This window comes from Talpa occidentalis, unplaced genomic scaffold (assembly GCF_014898055.3).
Source record: "Talpa occidentalis isolate TD23 unplaced genomic scaffold, MPIMG_talOcc4v2.1 talOcc4.15, whole genome shotgun sequence".
NCBI lineage: Eukaryota > Metazoa > Chordata > Mammalia > Eulipotyphla > Talpidae > Talpa > Talpa occidentalis.
Window position 1 is genome coordinate 84,667,285 of NW_023601543.1, and position 21,503 is coordinate 84,688,787.

At 43.3% G+C, this 21,503-nt stretch overlaps 1 protein-coding gene across 1 annotated transcript in view; it reads right to left on the reverse strand.

The window, feature by feature from the left end:
* The window catches only part of FRMPD4 (FERM and PDZ domain containing 4), a 701,451-nt gene that overhangs the window by 630,927 nt on the left and 49,021 nt on the right, over positions 1-21,503 (reverse strand). The window contains exons 4-5 of the mRNA XM_054695851.1: positions 12,744-12,873; positions 2,102-2,225 (exon numbers count right to left, since the gene is read on the reverse strand). Coding sequence (XP_054551826.1) covers positions 2,102-2,225; positions 12,744-12,798 — 179 coding nt within the window. The 5' untranslated portion in view covers positions 12,799-12,873. The remainder of the gene's footprint in view (positions 1-2,101; positions 2,226-12,743; positions 12,874-21,503) is intronic.

Here is a 21,503-nt window from a genome sequence, read left to right on the forward strand (position 1 = left end):
TGCTGGGCAAAGAAACTCTCTGCTCTTAATTAAGACAAAAAACAACAACCACAATCTTAAGTCCCTAGCTTCGAAGGGTTGCAAAGCTTCAGGAAAGTGAACCACTCTCCGTTTTACATCAGTCTTCTGATAGCTTCTTCAGATCAGCAGGGAGGCACCTGGATGAGGGGTGCAGGGACCCCCCCAGCCTGAGAAGCCTGAGCTGCCTGATGGGAGGGATCTTATCCCTGTGAGGCCAGTAGCACGAGTGGGATTCAGCCAAGCAAACTGGAGCGGCATCATTTATTTCCCTAGGAAAATTATCCCCATGCACTTGAACCACACTTCTAAAGGCCTATATTGAGAGAATCCTCCACTGAAGACATGAACTCAAGTTATAATAATGGCTAATGGTTGCTTTTTGAATGCTGAGTCATAAAAATAGTATTTTATACTAACCTGGGTCATCTGATCACTAGTACAGCCAGAGATAATACAGAGCTTCAGTCTTTAGAGACAAGTCTGGCACTGATTCTAATAAAACGAAACACACTAGACTTTCCACTGTACACACAGAGTTACAACTGGTAGCCAACAAACATTGAAGTGGAATTCAATGGCTTGACTTTAGTATTTTGATTTAAAATATTTCTTATCTCTTTTATGACCCACTTTCTTCCAAATCCATAAACAATATGGTCCAGTGAGCTTGGAGCTAAACCTATTTTTTTTTCATGTTATTGACTGAGCAAGCAAGATAAGAGATGCAAATCCCAGGATTCTACATCTAAGTGGTCATTTTTCATAGGCAAAATAGTCAATCATTTTTCATACTTCGAGAACGAAATCAGGAGAAAAAATGTGCTAAAAAGAAGAGAAGCAATGCAATGACATTATGTCACAAGCAAATAGAAGCTTTTGGGGATCACAGTTGCTAGCCCCCAAATGTCACTTTCTTGTGTGTTTCAGTTCCATGGGACAACAATACCAATGTCTACATTTCATTGTAATTTCTCCTACAATAAACTACAGAACAGAAAGGTTTCATTTGCTCTCATGCAAATTTTCAAACTCCTGAAACTGTTTTAAAACAAATAATCCCACCAAGTGATTACTGTCATGGAAAATCATGACAACTCTAAAAAGTATTTGACACAAAGTCCCACATAATGAAGGTCAAGGGCAATGAATTGTATCCATTTGAAGAACTTTCCTTAACCTGTAGCAGCTCCTTTACACTTGGGCTTCCACATGATGTTCTTACTGTCATGCTTAAACACTCACTAATCATCCAAACTACTGAATGAATATCATTTAAACAAACTCGTAAGTGGCTTATAATATACAGTGCCAGTGATTAATGAGAAGCCATTAAATAGCTGAATATCTGGAAACTTTCCAATCAGCATTCCAAAATATATGCATAACTGACAAATCCCTCACACTAGAAACTTAGACAACCCCAGGAAAGAACTGCATGCTTATGTAAACCATACGCCACTTAGCAATGATGTGAACTTTCTGCAAAATCGTGATTTCTCTCAAAGGGAAAAAACTTATTGATCGGGACCATTAAGCATAAAGAAGTTAATGAAAGACAAACCAATTTGCATAGTTAACATAGCATTTTCTGTTTAAGACTCAAAGCTTTTCATCCTGACAGATAAACTTGTCACTGAGAAGATACCATTTTTAAAAGAAAACAGAGCACAATCCAATTTCCCTTGCAAAGAGTGCAGCCAAAAGTTTACTGTGAATTATATAGCCTGTTATAATACCATAAAGAAAAGCAAGCAGCTAAAATCAGTTTCTCTTTTTCCAAAAATGCCCCTGGACATTTAGTCTTCTGGAAATAAACCACGAAAGTAGTGGATACTTTTGTTCTCTTTTTCTTTTACAGAATATGTCTGCCACACCTCTGATGTTCTTTTTAAACAGAATTGCTCAAACAAAACTCAGAAAGGACCTCATCACTTTTCGATCAAAGATAGAAGTCTTGTATAATTCTGAAACATGGCTTTCCACCTTCATCCAAATAAATCCATCGCACTAAACACTATGAGCTTAGCTCAGCAAACAGTGCTAAGACCCCTGAAGTTTTTCCTTCAGGACTATTACTCACGGGCATGGGTGTGCTCCTTCATCCTCCACCGACTTGTCAAAGCCCCAGGGAATGCAGAAGGTCGGCCACGTTCCTCCTTCGAGATCCTCATCCATGGTTGGAAGCCAAAACAGTCCACCTTTGCCTAGAGAGTGAGAGACAGAACTCTGTTCTTTATTCTTTTCTAAGAAGAAAGCATGTATCACAACAAACAATTGCTAGACAAGAAGAGAGCGAGGGAGGAGGAGGAAAGGATGATGAGAAGCCAATCACATTTCATCACTCTGCTACTTGGAAACTAGATATGCTTAAACAATCATGTGCTTGGAGAGATTTGAGGATGCAAAAGAGGAGAAGCTCTGTCGAGTGTAAATTATTAATGGGGACTTTTTTCCTGACCACGAGCAAAGACATACAGGTTACTCATTTCAGAAAAAAGCAATGAGGTTTGGCGTGGTGTGCAGAAATCGATAAGAAACAAGATTTCTCGTGGAAGTTCTGTCACTGATCCCAACGAATCAGGACGACCCAGTGCAGTCAGGACGGAAGCTCTATTTCACGGGGAATGGAGAGGCACCTTCTGAAGGTCTGAGGAGGCATTTCAGCCATTTGCCTCTGGCAGAACTTGAACATTTGCTCCTCCCATCTGAGAAGTGGGAGCTGGGGGGAGCCACCCACAGGCAATGCTCACAGCTCTCCCAGGCTTCACAGCGCTGCTTAGCATCTCGCATGTCTTTCTTGTGTTTCATCCTAATTTGAGATGTATCACATCTATCATAAAACTATTTGAAAGTTGCCAGTGTTAATGCTAAATCCTCCCCAGTAAATGATATTCAGTGGGAAAATGCTGATCCCGAAGACTGTTAGGAAGCTCTGGCTCCCAGGGCACAGGCAGGAGACCCTTGGGGCACACCCGACTGGGGTATGGAGCATCTCCTTCTCTAGGCCAGCGTTTCTCAGCCTTGGCATTATTGACATTTGAGACTGGATGTTTCTTTGCTGTGGGGCTGAGAGGCTGAAGCTGTGCTTCGAGGCTCCTATGGAAAAGGGTGCAGAGTGGACAGGGAAAAGAGAGGTGTTGGGCCCTACTTTCTTTGAGATAAGAAAAAAGGAACTTTTCATAAACCAGAATGATGTTCTGAGATGGGAAAACTGAGATGGTGAAATCACATTCCCCTCTATGGACTGGATTCTAGAAAGAAGCTGTCTGCCTTGGGATATGCCCAGGGCATTCCACATGACCAGGATGGCTCTCTACTTGAGAGCTGGGTTCTAGAAGCAGAAGTTTCAAGACATAAAATCTCTTTATTTCTAGCCTATTTCCCAAACTGATTCCTTGGCTATGTGCTGCAGGTTTTTCTTTTGTTTTCTTTTAGCTTGGAAACACTCATTTCTTCAAATGCCAAGAGCTACCAACTGAATTGCTACACTCTTACATCAACGCTGGATACCAAGGATTTATTAAAGGTCTAGTGATTGGCCTGAACAATGGCAAATATGAAAGACTTAGATCACATATTGATACCCTCAACGAGCTTGTATTCTAAGATTATATACAGAAATAATACATATCGAGATCAACAGGTCTGAAAGATTTCAATGTATGCATTTATTTTGTCTTAATATAAAATTGGATTTTTTGCCTAGTTTAAAAAACTAACAGTTTTTTTATTGAGTGACTTTATTACTTATGAACATAATCATTTTTTCGCATAGAAGAACTGGGGTGCAGGCCAAAGGTGTGTGGGGGCTGAGGTGAGAGGATTCACCAGAGACAGAGTGGGGAGCAGAACAGGTAGATCTACTGAAATCCACTGCTGAGGGGAGCAGCGGGGAGACAGGAGAGGTCTGCTGCGTCATGTGGGTTGCTCCCTGGCTGGGGATCAAACTCAGGTCGCAGAGATGGATAGCACCACCACCTGCTGATGGACAGTTGGGTTGCTGCCACCTTTGGCTATCATAACTAATGCTGCTGCTGTGAATTATAGATGTCCGAGTATCTGAGTCCCTGCTTTCAATTCATCTGCATCTATATCTAGGAGTGGAGCTGTGGGCTCATATGGCATTTCTATGTTTAACTTTTTCAGGAATCATCAAACTGATTTCCACACCCATTTTTCATTCCCGTGAGCAACACACCGGGGTTCCAGTTCTTCACAGCCTCGCCAACACCTGCTAGTTTACATCTTCCTTTGTCAACGCTTCAGTAATTTAAAGCTTTTGGAGAATACTTTATCCTGGTCTGGATAACTGACTCCCACCACTGTCAGGAACAGGAGCCCTCCCTCTTACTCCCTTTACAGATATCTGTGACAGTGCCACGCAGAGTTGGCAAAGTATGTCTCAAAGTAATATAGTTGGTTCTACAGCATCAGGGAAAACTTATTTTGATAGGATGCTGAGAACAAGGACACCTTTAAATTTACGCTAAATATATGCTATTTGGAATTCCTGGGTGCATTTTTAGTACTTCCCTGTATACAGATTTCTGCCCTTCTCACATGGCTGACACAGTGGTAACACAGAATGAACATATTAACCCTAAAAAATATGTCATCAGGCTTCCCTGATGGTGCAAGGGGTTAAGTCTCAGCACTATCAAGCTACCACCAGCCACTGCAACATGAGTTTGATCCCCTGCCTGGGAGCTGACCCACATGCCACAGCAGACCTCTCCTGTCTTGCGCGCTGCTCCCCTCAGCAGTGTGTTTCAGTAGATCCGCCTGTTCTGCTCCCCAGTCTCTCTGGTGAATCCTCTCACCACCCACACCACTGGCCTACACCCCAGCTCTTGTATGCATAAATAAATAAAAATAAATCTTTAAAAAATATATCATCCCCAAATAAATTATTTGAAGCTGAACCACCCCTTTGAAGAGCAGCTTACTTGGTGTTTTGTAAAAATGTTTTTCTCTACTTAACAATAAAGGCTGACTTTATTGAAAACTGAGAAATGGTGGTACTACTTTCTGTTATCTACATGTTATCATTTATGTCTCTATTTCCCTTTATTTTCTCTGAAAGGGAATAAGGAAATATAACATGGCAGGGCAAGGATAAAAGCCAATCTTTTTCAACTTTGAACTTAGTTAGAAATAAACACAAAATGAGATTTAATCCTTACTTTTATCCTTTCAGCAGAAAGAAAAGGAAATATCATTAAAACCATAAATTGATTATAGCCTTTTGAAATTGGATGGGAAATTTTCCTCCCAAACTCTTTTTCTCAATCTTAATGCTCCAGTAATATTGTACAGGGTTCAGATAAGTTGGCTATTAAGAAAATTAGCTCTGAACATACAAGTGGTACTCAAAAGCCTGTCTAGACATGAAAGATTTAAGTTGAATTGTACCTGCAATGACAAATGGGGAGAGGATTAGGAAAGCTCATTACTTAGAATCCACATAGCAATTCATATTTTCTATGCATCTATAATCAGAGGCAAGTCGTCGCTCGACAAGGCCTTGTGCATTTTTCAGTGGACAGCATTTTCCATAGAATTCATAATGGCAGCGTATCATAGTCCCATCAATCTTCCTTTCCCGTCCCTCAGTCAGTGTTTACCCAGCAGCCAAAGTGAGCCAGGCACTGCACGAGGCCAAGGACTAGCAGAGGAGTCGAGGAACAAACCAGGTCTGGGCAAGGTCACTGACTCCAATACCCTCCCCGCAATGTTTGAGACTGCAGGTTGCTCTTGCGTCGTCCTACTGTAACAGGGTGGTCCCAGGAAAGGGGGAGGTTCCCTGCCCCACCCAAGGGAGGGTGGAGCTGAGCAGGAAGAGGAGAAGCTGCAGAAGAGACTGAGGAAGGAAGCAGGATGGAGCCAGGAGACCTGGAGGAGGCGCCTGGAGCCTAGAGACACGTGAAGAAACTGCGCTTGTCTTTTGGTCGTGGACGGGGTGACACAGATGTGGGTGAGACCCGTGGGGAGGGGACCATGGCAGCTTTTATCTTGATGTTGATTTTGCTCTTTTCCTTCCGGGCTTGTCTGGTTATTTCTGACCCTTTGCTGTGGGTCCCCACTGGAAGATGCTTTAGACTTGTGGGCTTTGGGGCTTTGCTCTGGGCCAATCCCATTTGGATGGACTTTTACCCACGAGGGGACGGGTAATTTGGGGTGCTTCATTTAGAAACTAGACTCTTTGCCTTACCTGTATTGTTTCCTAGTTTTATTAAAGTTCCTTCCCATTAAAGTCTCCTATGTTTTGTGCTGATGCGGCGGATGGCAGAACCCATTTAGAATAGGCAGGTTTGCAGGGTTTGGGCTGCCCCTCTCCCTGTCCTATAACAGTATGAGTGCGAGGGTTTTGCCTCCTTGCCAGAGCCCTTGGACTTGATCATTCTTTATGAAGTGCCAGTGTACACTCATCTACTGTTTGGCTCTCATCGTGGCTTTATCCCTGGGCACGGCTCTTGAGGTCGACTTCACCCCCTCTACCTCTACACTCTACGTCTTCTAAGCCAGTTCTAGTCCCCCTCCCTTTCCTCACTCTGCAATTCTGTCTAGTTGCAAAGTCAATACTCCCAAAAACGGCTGGGATTAATGATGACAAAACACAGGGTTCTGTTATATCTGAATTTCAAGTAAACAGTCAATCTTTTAGTCTAAGTATATTCCACACAGTACTTGGGATGAAACATACTTATACTAAACAGTTATTTGATGTTATCTGAAATTCAGATATAACTGGGAGTCCTGCGTTTCTATGTGCTAAATTCGATAACTGTAGTCAGGGCAGATAAAACACAGTCACTCCCCAAGGAACAGAGCCCGTGAATCAATGTGCATGCTGCTGGACGAACCACAAGAGAACGTGCGTGGGACGGGTCTGAGGTCAGGCCCCTCCAGAAGCAGGCCCTGGGCTAACGATCTGAGTGCAAGTGGTTCATTTGGAAGGTGACATAAGAGAGGAAGGGAAGGAAGCCAACACTGTATGCATTAACCAACAGGCGACTGCTGTGAAGTGAGAAGCTTCTTCAGAGATGTCTGCCCCAAGGCCTTCTCTGCCTTCCGCTGGCATTTGGCATGGGATGAGGACCACCCTTGGGAACCTTGACTGCCCAGTGTTTCCAGCCAAGCATGTCTCGGCAGCTGGTGACCGTCTTTGGCAGAGAGTCAGAGGTGCTGGCGACATAGCCAGCAGAAGTGGTGAGAGCCAAGGGGACATGGGCAGGCACTGCTGGGACAGCATCTGCCTCGGTGCTATCTCCGGAGCACGAGCCCCACACAAACTGAGTTAATTTGGGAGTCAAATAGAAGTCCAAAAAATGCAAGTAAAAACTAGCAAAGACCTTGAAGATAATCTAGTCCAGCTCCCTGTTTCACAGACCAGGAATGCTATGGCCCAAAGAGTTTCTTATCCTTGGGCCTCTGGCAGCTCCAAGATGCTACTTCCATTACTGTCAGGTCACCATCAAACAGAGATGGGGAATGTTCACATTTCATAGAGCTCAGTCTTACCTCTCCACATCCCAAAGGGAAGCAGCTCTTTGAATTTGGTTTCAGTGTGTGCTGGCCAACACAAGTTATCTGGGCGCTACGATAGGGCCCTTTCATCGTAAGCTGAAAACCCTGCCTCCAGCCTGGGTCTGGGGGGCAGAGCAGCGCGTACATGAGGACACAGAGGTCATCCTGCCAGATGATGTCTCTGCTGCTTTTCTGCTGCCCGTCCTTCTGGTCAACAAGCACCTGGGCTCCCCCATCCACGCCGCGGTGCCTGTAAAGCAATTCATCCGGGGGTGAATGGAGTATTTCCAGGCAGGGCCAGGCCAGCCTCCCTGCTCCACTCTGTCACTCTAGTACTCCTTCAGAGGGGTCCCACACACACCTTAGAAGTGGTTAGAATCTTTGCTCTGGTTTCCTCCCAAATTTGGGGTGGAGGTCAGGTGGGCTCAAGGCATCACATCTCTCAACGTCCACAGATTTGCCATCTATAACAGGTCATATAAAAAGGAGATATTCCAGTTCCTGGCACAGGTCTGCCACATAGTAGATGCTCAGTAAATGTTCCATGAACGGGGGGGGGGCACACTCCCCGAGTTGAAACTTATTGCTCATCTTCATGTAAAAATTCAATGGAGTCTGCTTCTTCTTGCTCAGTTGGAAAGCTTTGCGCTGATGATGTGTTCATAGTCTGTGGTCTGTGACACAGGCTGCTAAGTATGGGAAGAAATGCCCAATGCAAATGTAACCTGACCAACATTTCTACAGATCTCATGATATCTGAGGTATCCACGGGCTTTTACTTACTTACGCATTTATAATTTAAACCAAGACAAGAAAACCAATCAAAATAATGCAATTGATTCTAAGTTAATAAAGACAAATCTTTCTTCTCAAACCAGAATGTTTGTACTGCAATATGTAGCATCTAATAATTTTCTAACCTGGCTTATAAATGACCTCACAATAAGTCAGAGAAATTAAATTGGGATTTGAATGCTGTATTTGACATTATTTTTTTTTTTTACTTCTTCACTCAGTCTCCCAGACCCACTTAAAAGATTACAGATGTAAGTGACCGCTGACCAGAGTCACTTTACAATCAGTGGCGCCCCGGGGGACACAGCGGGAGATGCTAAGCCACAGAAGGAGCCTGTTGCTCCAAGCACGCACATGCCGAACTACAGAGCTGGACCCATCTGCAAGGCTCTGAATGCCTTCAACGTACAGGTAATACAAGCTTCACGTCTGTTTAATGAGAACACACTTTCTTGAAATCATGTTTTCGGAGAAGCCAGTTGAGTATCACTGACTGCACTTCAATAGGTAGCAACTAATACTTCTCTAACCTGGCGTATAAATGACCTTCAGCCGGTACCACTTTGAGTTTCTCTGTGAACATAGTCTTAGATTCTAGGGAATCCAGATGTGAGCCCTGAAAAGGATCTGGGACACCCGTGAGGCCATTCCACAAATGACAAAAGCAACAGCCAGAGAAGACAGGTGAGCTTCTCTAGCCCAGGATTCAGCAACGTTTCACTGGGAAGGGCCAGATGGTAAATATTTTAGGTTTTGTGGATCACGTGGGCTCTGTCACACCTGCTCAGCTAGCGTGGCTGTGTTCCAATAAAACTAAATTTACAAAAACTGGTGGTGGCTTGGACTTGTCCTATGGGTCGCAATTTGCCAAACCCTGATCTAGATGGCCCAGCTGAATAATGTCAGAGCCAGGCGAGAGCCAGCTTCCACGGCTGGCCATGCTTATGTGTTTCTTCACCTAACACCTATTCAGAGTCTGCGGAGCGCCAGGCATGAGGAGGATGGCAGGGCCTTCTGGAGCAGCTGGTGAGCTCCAAGTTCAGCCTACAATATTCTGCCTACAGGGGTAAAGTTTGAAAATCCCCACTCCTCATATCTCAGGAAAACCTCTCTAATTTCTGCTCATGAAAAAGTTCTATGGGACACAAAAAAAATGATCTCTTTTAGAGCTAGGAGCACAATAGACCTGCTTTTGTATGTCTGTGTTCCCAAACGATTAGGTCTCCTGACAATTTTATTACCAGACATGAACCATCAAAATTTCTGGGCCCAGCATCCCTACTCAACTCCTAGGTCATTCCCATTTCTTCCAGGGAGCTCCCACAGCCTCTGGCTCACCCTACAACCCCATCCTTTTTCATCCATGTCTCTGCCGTATGATATCAGAGCGAGGAACTGGTTTCAGAGACAAATGAGGAGACTGCAGTCATGTGCCCCATGATGATGTTTCTACCGCTGACAGCCCCGACACAGAGTGGCAGGCCCTAAAGCAGCCTTAGGTGTGTGCCAGGCTGTACCATTGTACATTGTGCAACTACACTGGGGCGTTTGCACAAGTAGGAAACTGCCCTGTGAAGCACTTCTGGGGACACAGCCCTTGTCATCAAATGTGTGTTTACTGTGGAGCCGCAGGGACCAGCTCCGGTGAAGCAGAGGGACAGGATAGATGCGGAGTCATTCATGAAACCTTCCCACAAAGAGTTACCAGCTCCAGCAACATTCTGGGACAAGGCAGTGAACTGGAGAGATGAGGTCCCATTCTAGAGGGGCTTAAAGTAGAATGGGGAGGGTATTAAATAGACAGTGATACTGCCTGTGAAAACAGATAAGTAAAGAGAGTAGCAGAATGAAGGGTGAGTGGGGACTGGAGAGGGAAGGGGTTGTAGAAAATACAGTGATCCGAGAAGAGCCTTCTGAGTGACATCCTTGGGGAGCCACCTCAGGGACCATGACGAAAAGAAGCGCGGCGTAAGTGGCCTCAGCAGACGGTCTCGTGCATTGTGTGGTTAGGCTAGAGCCGGGAGGTAAGCATGAGAAAGGCGTGAGGTGAGGTTGAAACAGAAGGTACCAAGTGGCTGTAAGCAGGAGAGGACCCAAGATAGTCCACTGAGTGCAGGACAAAAACATCAGCACTTTTGTTTAAATGTATTTTATCTAAAATAAGAGGAGAGAATTTAAGCTTTGCTAATGGGTCATATGAAAATGGCCACTGATACACTCTGTCAGGATGGCTGAAGGTCATGAGCCAGGCGTGTTACCAGGACTCTCCTGAGTGAAGAGCTCTCAAAGGGTCTGTCGGACAGCTGTGATGCTTTTGTTCTGCTGCAGATGGTGTGTGCCTTTTTACGTGAACTTACAAATTATATTCTCTAGTTGCAATGAAATGAACCCTCACTCAACAAATGGATTCCTTAAAATGCTCTGGAATCAAGGACTGAAAGTAATGCTAATCATGCAAGTGTCAGCGAAAAGCAAGAAAATGGTAGCGCTTACGTGTCCTCTTCTAGTGTAAGCTCTTTAACACTGACGAGTCCTGGGTAAAAATAAAAGGATCTAATCGAGTACTTTCCAAAGTGTCTGACTGCCACCTTTCACATCATGACTCCATATTTAGCTGTGGGTAAATACAGACAGCTGTAGAGATATAGGTACAGGAGTGAAATAAGAGTTCCTCAAAACTATACTTACTAGTAGTGTACCCTGGCATTTTCTCTTCTATTTCTTTAAATAATATCAGTTATTATTAATATCAGAAAACGCCAGTAGGTAATACTACACAGTTTGAAAAATACTGATACACTCAGATTTGAGGAGAAATCAGCCACAAAAAAATCGAAACTAAGACGACTGTCTAAATATGGATTAACATCCATTACTGTTAACCATCAATCTCACCACAAAAGTACATTTCCCCCTTAGAAATTGGCTAATGGTAGCATGAAGTCATTACAATTTTCAAAATATTTTAAAAACTAAAGATCCAGACCATGAAAAGAAACCACTACTGTATTGCTTGTAATATTAAAAACCATGAGACGATGTTCAATCCATTGCTTAACAAAATTCTACTTAACAAAAAAAATATTTTTGTTGTTCATGGTTCTAAGTCTCCTTTAAGATCTCTTAATACAATAACTCAGTAGTATATGCAGATAATCTATAACCATGTATACATACATGACACAACATATACGTGTATTTTCTTTCTCCCTCCCTCCCTCCCTTCTTTTTTGCTGAGATGAAGTGTGAACAAATAATTTGGGAGAGCACCATTATCGCTCACTGTGTTTGTCAACCCTGGTGCTCCAAGATCGATGTATGGATTTCCAGGATGTTAACACTGAGAACTGCTTTAGCCTAAACACAATGGTTTCAGTCCTTTATTTCCTTAGCACTGGCCTAGAAACTGCCTACTTTGTGAAGGGCTTCTCTCTAAACAAGTGACTGATGGACATAAACTATCACAAGACCAGGCCATATAGCAATTATTCCTACACCAAATCCTTGAATGAATTGGTTCATTTTGACTCAGCTCATGCTACACTCCAGATATCCTTTCAGAAAAATCAAATGTGTGAAAGGATGTGGTGTGGTCGAATCACCACTCAAGTTTACCAGGCACATAATCTGCCCTGGTTAAAGGAATGCTCTTTGGAGAGAAATAAATTTGAACTAGTCATATTATTTTTTTATTTATTTATGCATACAAGAACTGGGGTACAGGCCAGAGGTGTGGGGGGTGAGAGGATTCACCAGAGACAGATTGTGGGGCAGAACAGGCAGACTGACTGAAATACACTGCTGAGAGGAGCAGCGGGCGAATCAGGAGAGGTCTGCTGTACCATGTGGGTTGCTCCCTGGCTGGGGATTGAACTTGTGCTGCAGTGGCTGCGGATAGCTTCATAGGTTGTGTCTTAACCCCTTGCACCACCAGGGAGGTCCTGAAGTAGTCATATTAGATCTATAAACCTAAGCTAATGCTTTAGTCTTTCATTGTCTCAGTTTCCATATTCATAAAATGCTGAAGGTACTTCCATCTAATTAATCAGATTACAGGGGTTAATTCCTAGATCTAGGAAAAGCTCACTTTAGCACACTGTTGGGTACAGAAAAAGTGCCCCGCAGCTATGGCGATCACTGTGGCTGTTGTCACAGTTCTCTTTCCTGTGTAGATTCTGGTCTGTGTAGCATATCTTCTTATGTGGGATACAACTCACACAGATATGCCTGAAGAAAATTCAAGTCACACTTTTCACATTTGTAAGAAAACCATACCATCCCAATTATATTTACAAGAAAACTAAAACAATCTTGGAGTCAGATCTATGACTGTGCTCTCTCAGCCACTTTCTGTTTCCACAGCCACTAGGTTAACTTTCAAAATGATTATAAACACTCACCTGTGTTTTTCAAAGATGAAGATGAAATGGAAGGACAGGGCTTGGAATCCTGCATTTTGTTTTCTGCTCTCTGGGTAAAGTTAGGTCTTTAACAAGCTTATTTTTTTCTTGTGGTCTCTTTTCCATCCATCTATAAGAGAAATGATACCTGTTTTTGAGTCTTCTTTATACAGAATGTGTTAGGCCTTTTTAGAAAACAGCATAACTTCCTCAGTTTTACTCAATGCAAGAAGTCTTCCCCTGCAAATGTAGCAAATAGTTGTTCTTCTGACTTTTCTACTTCTACCACTCTCAAATAATAAACTTTTAGAAAGTACTATATATAAAAGAAGTATATTTTTGTATAAAAGAAGTATTTTTGTACATTTTTCTGTATAAGAACATTTACTAGAAAAAAAGAACATTTACGGGCCTCCCCGGTGGCGCAGCGGTTGAGCGCTGGGTTGCAAGGCTGCCCGCAGCCTCTGCAGTGCCAGTTCGATCCCCGGATGCTACCTGGTCACTGGAGGAGGGTCCCACATGGCCCGCAGACCTCTCCTGCCACCCGCTGCTCCCCTCAGCAGTGTACTTCGGTCCTTCTGCCTGCTCTGCTCCCCGCTCTGGCTCTGGTGAATCCTCTCACCCTCCCGCGCGCTTCTGACTGTACCCAGTGCATGTATAAATAAATAAATAAATATTTAAAAAAAAAAAAGAACATTTACTAGAGAAAAACCAGGATTATTATGGAGTGAAACATTCACATCAGACTACAAACAGAAGCCAAGAATGACAACAGAATAAAAGCGCTCGCAGGCTAATGGGAAGTGTCCAGTAAACTTCTGGATGCATCCTTGTTTGCGGGGCACTAACAGATGGGTGAAAGTCTTCATGGGTAAATAAGGCATCAATTTTCTACAAAATTTTCTACAATATTCTCTTAGCAACAAAAGAATGACAGGATATTTTTGCATATAAATCCTGAGGCCTGACTGCTTTTGCATTTGCTATAACCCTCAGTCACTCAGGGGAAAGCACACACTTTCCCCAAAGGACAACAACAGCTCACATCCTTCCATTCTGTACGCAAATTAACAGCATGGCCATCTTCCCCTCCCCTGCTCCTCACCCTGCTCAAAGTCTCTGCTTACTCTCCTGGGCTCTGGCACCCCCTAGGTGGCTTCCTCTGTTCTCACCCCTTCTCTGGTGCATCTGACCACTGGTTTAGTGCTGCCCATGCAATGCCCTTCAAGTGCCCTCAGTCTGCACCCAGGTTCCTCTCTGCTTGCTCCCTCATTCCTTCGCTCCTGTTAACTTTCCCAGCAGTCTGTGTTTATTTGTTGCACATACTCCTGGTAGAAGTTATTTTCACAGACCCATGCAATGTGTGCAACTTGCCAAGGCCGCAGCATGTGTGGGAATCCAGATTCCCTTCCTCTGCCTCTGCCTGGCAGCCTATTGTCCCCTTCCGTTAGCACCTGCAGCAAAATTCTGACAGTACCATGATATCCAAGGCAACCAATTGCAAGATCCTAAACATAGAATTATTTCAATGCAAGAGAAAGCACAACACAAAGCCAAGTAACAGGCGAACAAGGCACATGCCTTAACATATGTCTTGATGGATGCTAAATTAAGTCAAAGTAATTTCTGGCTGTCATAAGAGTTTTTTCACAAATTACACAAAGAATGGTGTAAATTAAGAAATCATATGGCCATGCCATAATTCCTGATAAAGTGTATTAAAAGGAGGGGAAAAGATAATGGAGGAAAGAATTACTAAGCTGTCTGTGACAAGCACTTAAGATAGCAGGTCTTGCTAAGAAGTACTGCACTAGAAGCAGAGATTATTATTCAGTATTTTTAGTTTAAATTGCAGTAATAGAGTTGACATAGTATGTCTCTTTAGTCACATACAATATATGACTTTAGAGTTTATGACTTAACTATGAAACCATCTGCAGCATCATTATTTGTAGTAAGCCCAAAACTTGGAGTGACCCCCATAACCAACACACAGGGTAGCCCAGGGGGCTCTACAGACCTCTAGAATCTCCACTAAATCTCCAGTTCCACTAAAATCTCCTCAAATATTCATGCAATCTAAACGAAAGCAGTGTGCCTGCCATGCAAATACATCTTCCAGACGATTTCCCTGGCCATATGTCTCCAACCAGGCTGTAACCTTTAAAAACTTTGAGATGGTCCTAGTCCTTCTTCTAAAATGCAGATGTTAAGATGAGATGAAATGTACAAGGTCTTTATTATCAGAAATTACCGTGTAAAGGGAACTACAGATGGGGCCAGGCAAGGTTAAGATTGCTGACACCCTCACCTGCACTCGGGTGAAAGCATACAAGACTCCTGTTGGAGCACAACCTCAGGATCATCCCAGGTATAATCTGAAACTGGATCTTGCATACACCCTTCTCCCTCAAGGAGGGACTAAAGGAAAAGGCAGGTCATTCCACACAGGTCAACTGTAGTTTTAGTAAACAAGGGAACTTACTAGATTTTGACTTGGGCAGCCCCAAGACAAGAGAGTTTTCCACACCCACACTCCAAATCTGAAAAGCTTATATAGAGGCCTTAAATGGATTTAGTGAAGTGCGCTGTCCAGCAACACATATCATCTCACAGCTATGTCCTTGGACTGCTTCTGGGAGCAGGGAAGGCAGGCATAGCTCATGTTCCAAAAACAGGGGCAGGGGATGGGGGAGAAGCCTCCAATTATCTTGGTCTAGCTGGCAGGTCAACCATTGGTCCTATTCTTTCGATTGTCCTCCCAACAACTCCTTTAGAGTCTAAGGAAGTTACAGCAAAACTATCTGGGAGTTCTTCAACCAACGTTAACTGACAAGAGTCTGTGTCTCCTTGAACAGCACGCCTTAGTACCCCCACCTCCTTACTCATTCACTTTTGGGAGGCAGCCCATGGAAGGCAAGAGTCACACAAGATTCCAGAGTACAGGAGCTGGGGCCCTGGGACAGCTGTTCCCCCTGTAGGAGGGCTACGCAGTTCATCCTCAAGGCCAACACACTGCTTCTACGGCACCCAATTTCCCGATTTCCACCTAACTTCGCATTACTTCCTGGTTCCTAGCACTTCCTTTTTTGAAAACTTTCCATTAGTCAAAGGTCCTCCTAAGTGGTTAAAATGCTTTCCTCCCTGTCTTTCCTGCCTCTAATACTTTCTCAACCACCATCCCTCTTTTTAAGATCCTGACTACCTTGTAAGGTCCATCTGAAATGCCAATCCAACACTAAGACGCTCTGTAAAACTGTTACTCCCACCCCATCTGCTCAACCCCTACCCTAGAAGAAAAATTCTTTCCCACTGGGACCCTCCATTGCACATCAGCTACTTAGAGGGGAGCATGGACAGCACTAAGACTTTCTACTGGTTTTAGTTGTTGTAAGTTTGATCTCCATAGCAAACCCCAGGAAAGATTACACATTTTTCAAGTTTATATTCCTGTAATATTGTACAAAAGGGAACTAAAACAAATGAATTAATTGATGAAGACAAATTCTGGCATATCTATCAATGCAGATTTTAAAAAAAAAGCTAAAAGACCTTCTTTATTCCTTATTTTCTTATTTTTACACTGGTGCTGATTTTTTTTTAAAGTTTGATAAGATAAACAGGGAGTATCAAAGCCAAAGTAGCATTGATTCTAACATTCAAGGCAAAAAACCCCACAGACCTAAGAAAGGACATCATCACTGCTGTAGTCAGGGAGAAATCCACACAGTACAATTAGTTGACAGGAAATGGACCCAATAAAGGCCTATTTTGTGAGAGATTTAAAAATAAGACCCTGTTAAATGAATTAAATGAGGAGGCTATTAGATGGACTAGCTCTGTTACCCTGGAGGCCTTACGTAAGCAAACCAAAATCTGATCCCGGAAATGCCTCAAGGTTACAAAATCAAACAGGTAAGGATGACGAATCATACACAGTCAACTGAACTTTCAGCTACAGGCAATCACCAGCTCCTTCCTTTGCCTCTCCCTTTTCTCTATAACAATCTCTCTGAGCTGCTACTGGTGGAGTGCTCCCAACCACGTCTACTTTAGCACTGCCCATCCAAATGGATATTTGCTCAAATAAACCCTTAAAATGCTTAGTACATCTCAGTTTACGATTAGGTGTTTCTGGAGCCCTTGAGCTCACTGCCTCTAGAGGTCATGGGAACTCTTCAGACACTAGATCCTATAGTCCCACAGCTTTTGCATCACAAGCTTTCAGACTTTGAACATTTCTCTTCAAGGACTGGGTCCAGAAACCAGCTGGAGTCTGACCCTGTTGAACTTAAAAACCAGACCAATGCACCCGTGCACCATCACCTCAGTCCCCTGTGCATTGGTGAAGGAAACTCTATGGGACCATGCCTGAGGGGGTGGGGGGAAGCAAATATTGTTTAAAAATGAACAATGATGTAGGGCCTCCCCAGTGGCGCAGCGGTTGAGTGCTGGGCTGCGAAGCTGCCAGCAGCCTCTGCAGGGCCGGTTCAATCCCCAGCCGCCAGCAAGGGTTCCACATGGTGCACAGACCTCTCCTGCCGTGCCCGCTGCTCCCCTCAGCAGTGTATTTCGGTCAGTCTGCCTGTTCTGCTCCCTGCTCCGGCTCTGCTGAATACTCTCACCCTCCCATGTTTCTGACTGTACCCAGTGCTTGTATAAATAAATAAATAAATCTTTTAAAAATGATGTAAAAAAAATTAAAAAAATAAAAACCAGACCAGATGTGATTTAAAAACTGGACTAAGTCCCACTGCTTTCTTTGTTAAAGCACAAGAAGATAGTGCTCCTTAACTCTGGCAGCCATCACTAATTCTCCTCCTAAGGCCTACAGCCAGACAACCCAGCCCCTAGATTTTCTTGCTAAGGTAGTTTTAGATAACAGAGTTACTTTAGAGTGCTCACTGACCAGACAAGAAGGAGTCTATGCCACAGCAAATACCTCCTGCTGTACCTGGATCAACACCTGTGAAATTGTAGCAAATACAAGAAATGAACCATTTTTGCAATGTGCTTGATAGCTACTGGTTTGGTTAGTGGGGACCCTGGGTAACGCGTATACTTCAGTCTCTTGCTAGTAACCTGCTAACAGCTGTCATTATAGTCTCCCCTGTGTTCTATGTTCTCTCAAAGGTCTTAGATGCATGTTCATAGCCATCAGCCACACATCAGATGTACCCACCTGGAAAACAGAAGATGGATGTGACGAATGGTAAAAACAGTTCTTCCCTGGCTCTGATGTCATACCCCACGGGTTTCACAATGAGATGAGAGCAACTTAACACTGCTAGTGACTAAGTAGCACTACAACCAGATTTTGTGTCAATCTCTCAAGTACAAAAGGATGCCCAAAAGGAGGGCATTATTAATTAAACAAAGAGGCCATTACACCAAGGTGGTTCTAATACTTGGTGGTCTAGGTAAGCAAACCAAAAGCTAAGCCTGTAAATGTCTCAAGGTTACAAAATCAAGACACCAAGGATAGCCAATCACAAACAGCCATCAGGGCTTTAAGCACTACCCAATCAATAAACTCCTTACTTTGTTTCTGCCCTCTCTCTGTAAAAGTCTCTCTCTGAGCTACCATCAGTAGAGTGTGCCTAACCACTTCCGGTTTGGTGGTGCCAGATTTCAAATAATTTTGCTCAAACTCTTAAAATGTTTAATATACCTCAGTTTATCTTTAACAATCCTATTCATCCTTCTTCATCTATATATCTCCTTTTTCTCATATCACTTATCTCAAATCTCAGTGTCAACTTTTTATTGGAAAAACAAATGCACAATTAATACAAAGAAGTCATTAATATACTTTCTTGTAAACCAATGTACCCTCAATAAAAATGATAGTTAAAAAAAAGAGTCATTTCTTCTTGTAATTAAAACTTATTCAACAAAAAAGAAAATAAATCACTAAATGCCTTGAAGTTGCTTAAAAGTCTATAGCAGAAATTTAAATGATTCAGTATTTTAAAAAATTAAATACTTTGTGAAAGAATTCATTGAATGCAAGTCTTAGGCTAAAAATAAAATCTTCAAATTAATTCCACTCTTGTGTAAATAGAGAGGCTTGTAAACTTTTCAATAAAAGAACAACTAGGAGCCTCCTTGGTGGCGCAGCATGTTGAGCGCAGTGCTTTGAAGCTGTGCGCAGGTGCAATTCCTGGCCGGCCAGGGAGATTCACACATGGTGAGGCAGACCTCTCCTGTCTTGCCCACTGCTTCCCTCAGCAGTGTACTTCAGTCCTTCTGCCTGTTCGGCTCCCTGCTCTGTCTCTGGTGAATCCTCTCATCCTCCCACGTCTCTAGTCTGTACCTCAATGCTTTTACAAATAAATAAATCTTAAAAAAGAAAAAGAACAACCAGTAGTAAATGAAGATTAATCAAGCTCCATCTCTGAGGATAACCAGGAATTTGAACTTTATGCAAGGCCCTTAAAACTCACCCCACATCACCTAGAACAATGAAAGGATCATCTGTTCCTAACTTGGTTAAGGAAAAACCCAAGTGACTTATAAAACTTACATGTCTTTCATGAGTTCATTTATAATCAGGTTTCAAGAACCTCATAAGATGTTTCCAAGGCAAAAACATTTCTCCAAGACAATTCGTCTCTTTTAAATATCATTAAAGTGTGATTGGCAGAGAGCCCTTGGGGAGTTGACACCCAGAGGGAGAAGAACACATTACTAATAGCTAGTAGTCAGGTGCCAACTGGCTCTAAGGTGCCAACTCCCTTCCTGGAAAAAACCAAATATATCTAAGCAGAGGGAACTTGATGGTAATCAGGAGACATTTTCGGGCACCAGGATGCTTCCTGGCAAGCAATGAATCAGGATTGCAAATGCCACCTGAGTCATGGACTGGCCTCAACCATGCCGTCCAGATACACCTTGAAAACAACTCGTCTTCAGGCCAATATCCCATAGTAAATCCTGGACCAAGAAGTTCGCCTTAGCCCTCAGTCTCAAAACAGTGATTAACCTGAGACCCATGTGTAATAAGCTTATTACCCATGTGTAATAAGCTCGCTCAGAATAAAGTAGACAGCCAAGAGTCACAGCAACTCACTCTTAAATAACAAAAAAATAGAGAAACAATTCATTCCGAAAGATATATTCACTGTAGATTTCAAATGCTCTGGCAACTATGTCTTAATTTTATATTATCTTGAGAGTTACCCTTGCTGCATTTAACTGTTGATTTGACTCATTTAAATCAACAACAGTTGTTGGGAGTTTGCAACACACAAGGCAACTTAACAGATGTGACAGTCCAAATCTGTTACAGGACCCCTTGGACCCAGACCTTACTTGCCTAACCTTCCTATTTCCGCATCCTCAGGCATATCAAAAAGTAGTGCTCCAGGCCAAGCAACCAGCTGTGAGGACCAGGCCCTCCACCCTGCAGACTTCCTGGTTTCCTGCCTCAAGATGCAGGTGGCAGAGGACCTGACCTAAAAGCCACCAAGGACTCATTAGCATGCTAAAGCACACATCCCTGGGTGGAGACTTTAGTGCTAATGAGACAAACTATGTGGGGCTGGCAAGATCACCACCTAGCAGGCTTGGTCCAAAAATGCTCTGAGGCTGCTCCTGCACGCCCCTCCCTCTCTAGTGCTTGCATAAAAACCCCCACAACTCCACCACACAGTGGCTGAGGGCCAGGGCAGTGGCCACACCTCACAATTTGAGTGGGAATAACTGGTAGAAACCAGACAAAGACCCTTGAGCATGAAGACCAGGCAAGTACACCCACCCTTCAAGAGGACTAGAGCCCCAAGGGAGAAGCATGCAGGCAGTGAAAACCCCAAGAAACAGAAACCACCACTTCATCCAATGTGGTTATGGGAAGCCACTCACTGTAGCTGAGGGCAGCGGGCAGGGTGAGAAGAGACAGCTCCCAAAGCAAAACTTGAAATATGTGGAGAAAATAAACTCAGTCATTCCTCCCAGACCTTGAACCTCAATGAGATTTCTAAAACGGTGATAAGTTTAATGACAAAGCCATCTTGACTATTTAGTTTCTAAAATGGGAAAAAGGCAGGAAGATAGTCTCAGAGGGGGCCTTCCCTCCTTTATGCAAAACGGAGGACTTCCACCTATTTCTTCTTGATTATCCTAAAAAATAGTCCACCTCATCTCAAGATTCTGGCCCCAAGTGATCAATTCGTAGTTTGAAAAGGCAGGTGTAAACACATTTTGCAGTATTTTGTCTTGTGAAAACCTGAAATTCCTTTTTTCTTTTTTTTTTTCTCTTTTTTTTTTTTTTTTTTGTGGGACCCTCACCGGCGGCCGGGGAACGAACTGGCACCGCAGAGGCTGCGGGCAGCCTCTCAGCCCAGCGATCAACCACTGCACCACCAGGGGAGGCCCTGAAACTCCTTCTTTTAACACTGCCGGACAGAGCCTCAGGGCCTCATGTGGCGCTGAGCTCCTGAGCCAGCCTCGCTCAGCTGCGCACCGCAGTGACAGAAAATGGATATCCCAGGTCATTTTGTCCTTGTTTGCAAGTGTAGTTCTTCCCATGTGCAGTAAATGAATAATTTTTTAATTAAATGGATGCCAAATAGTTCAGTTCCAGCATAGGAATGGTCTTAATAAGCAAATATTACATACACAAAAGTTGAAGAACATGGAGAAGAACCCAATAATGTATTTCACCTTATATTTCACACTTTCTACTTGATGTTAGAACCAGGGAGAAGAAAGCAAATTATTCTGACACCTACATTTTCAAGGGTTTCTGCAAGTATATTT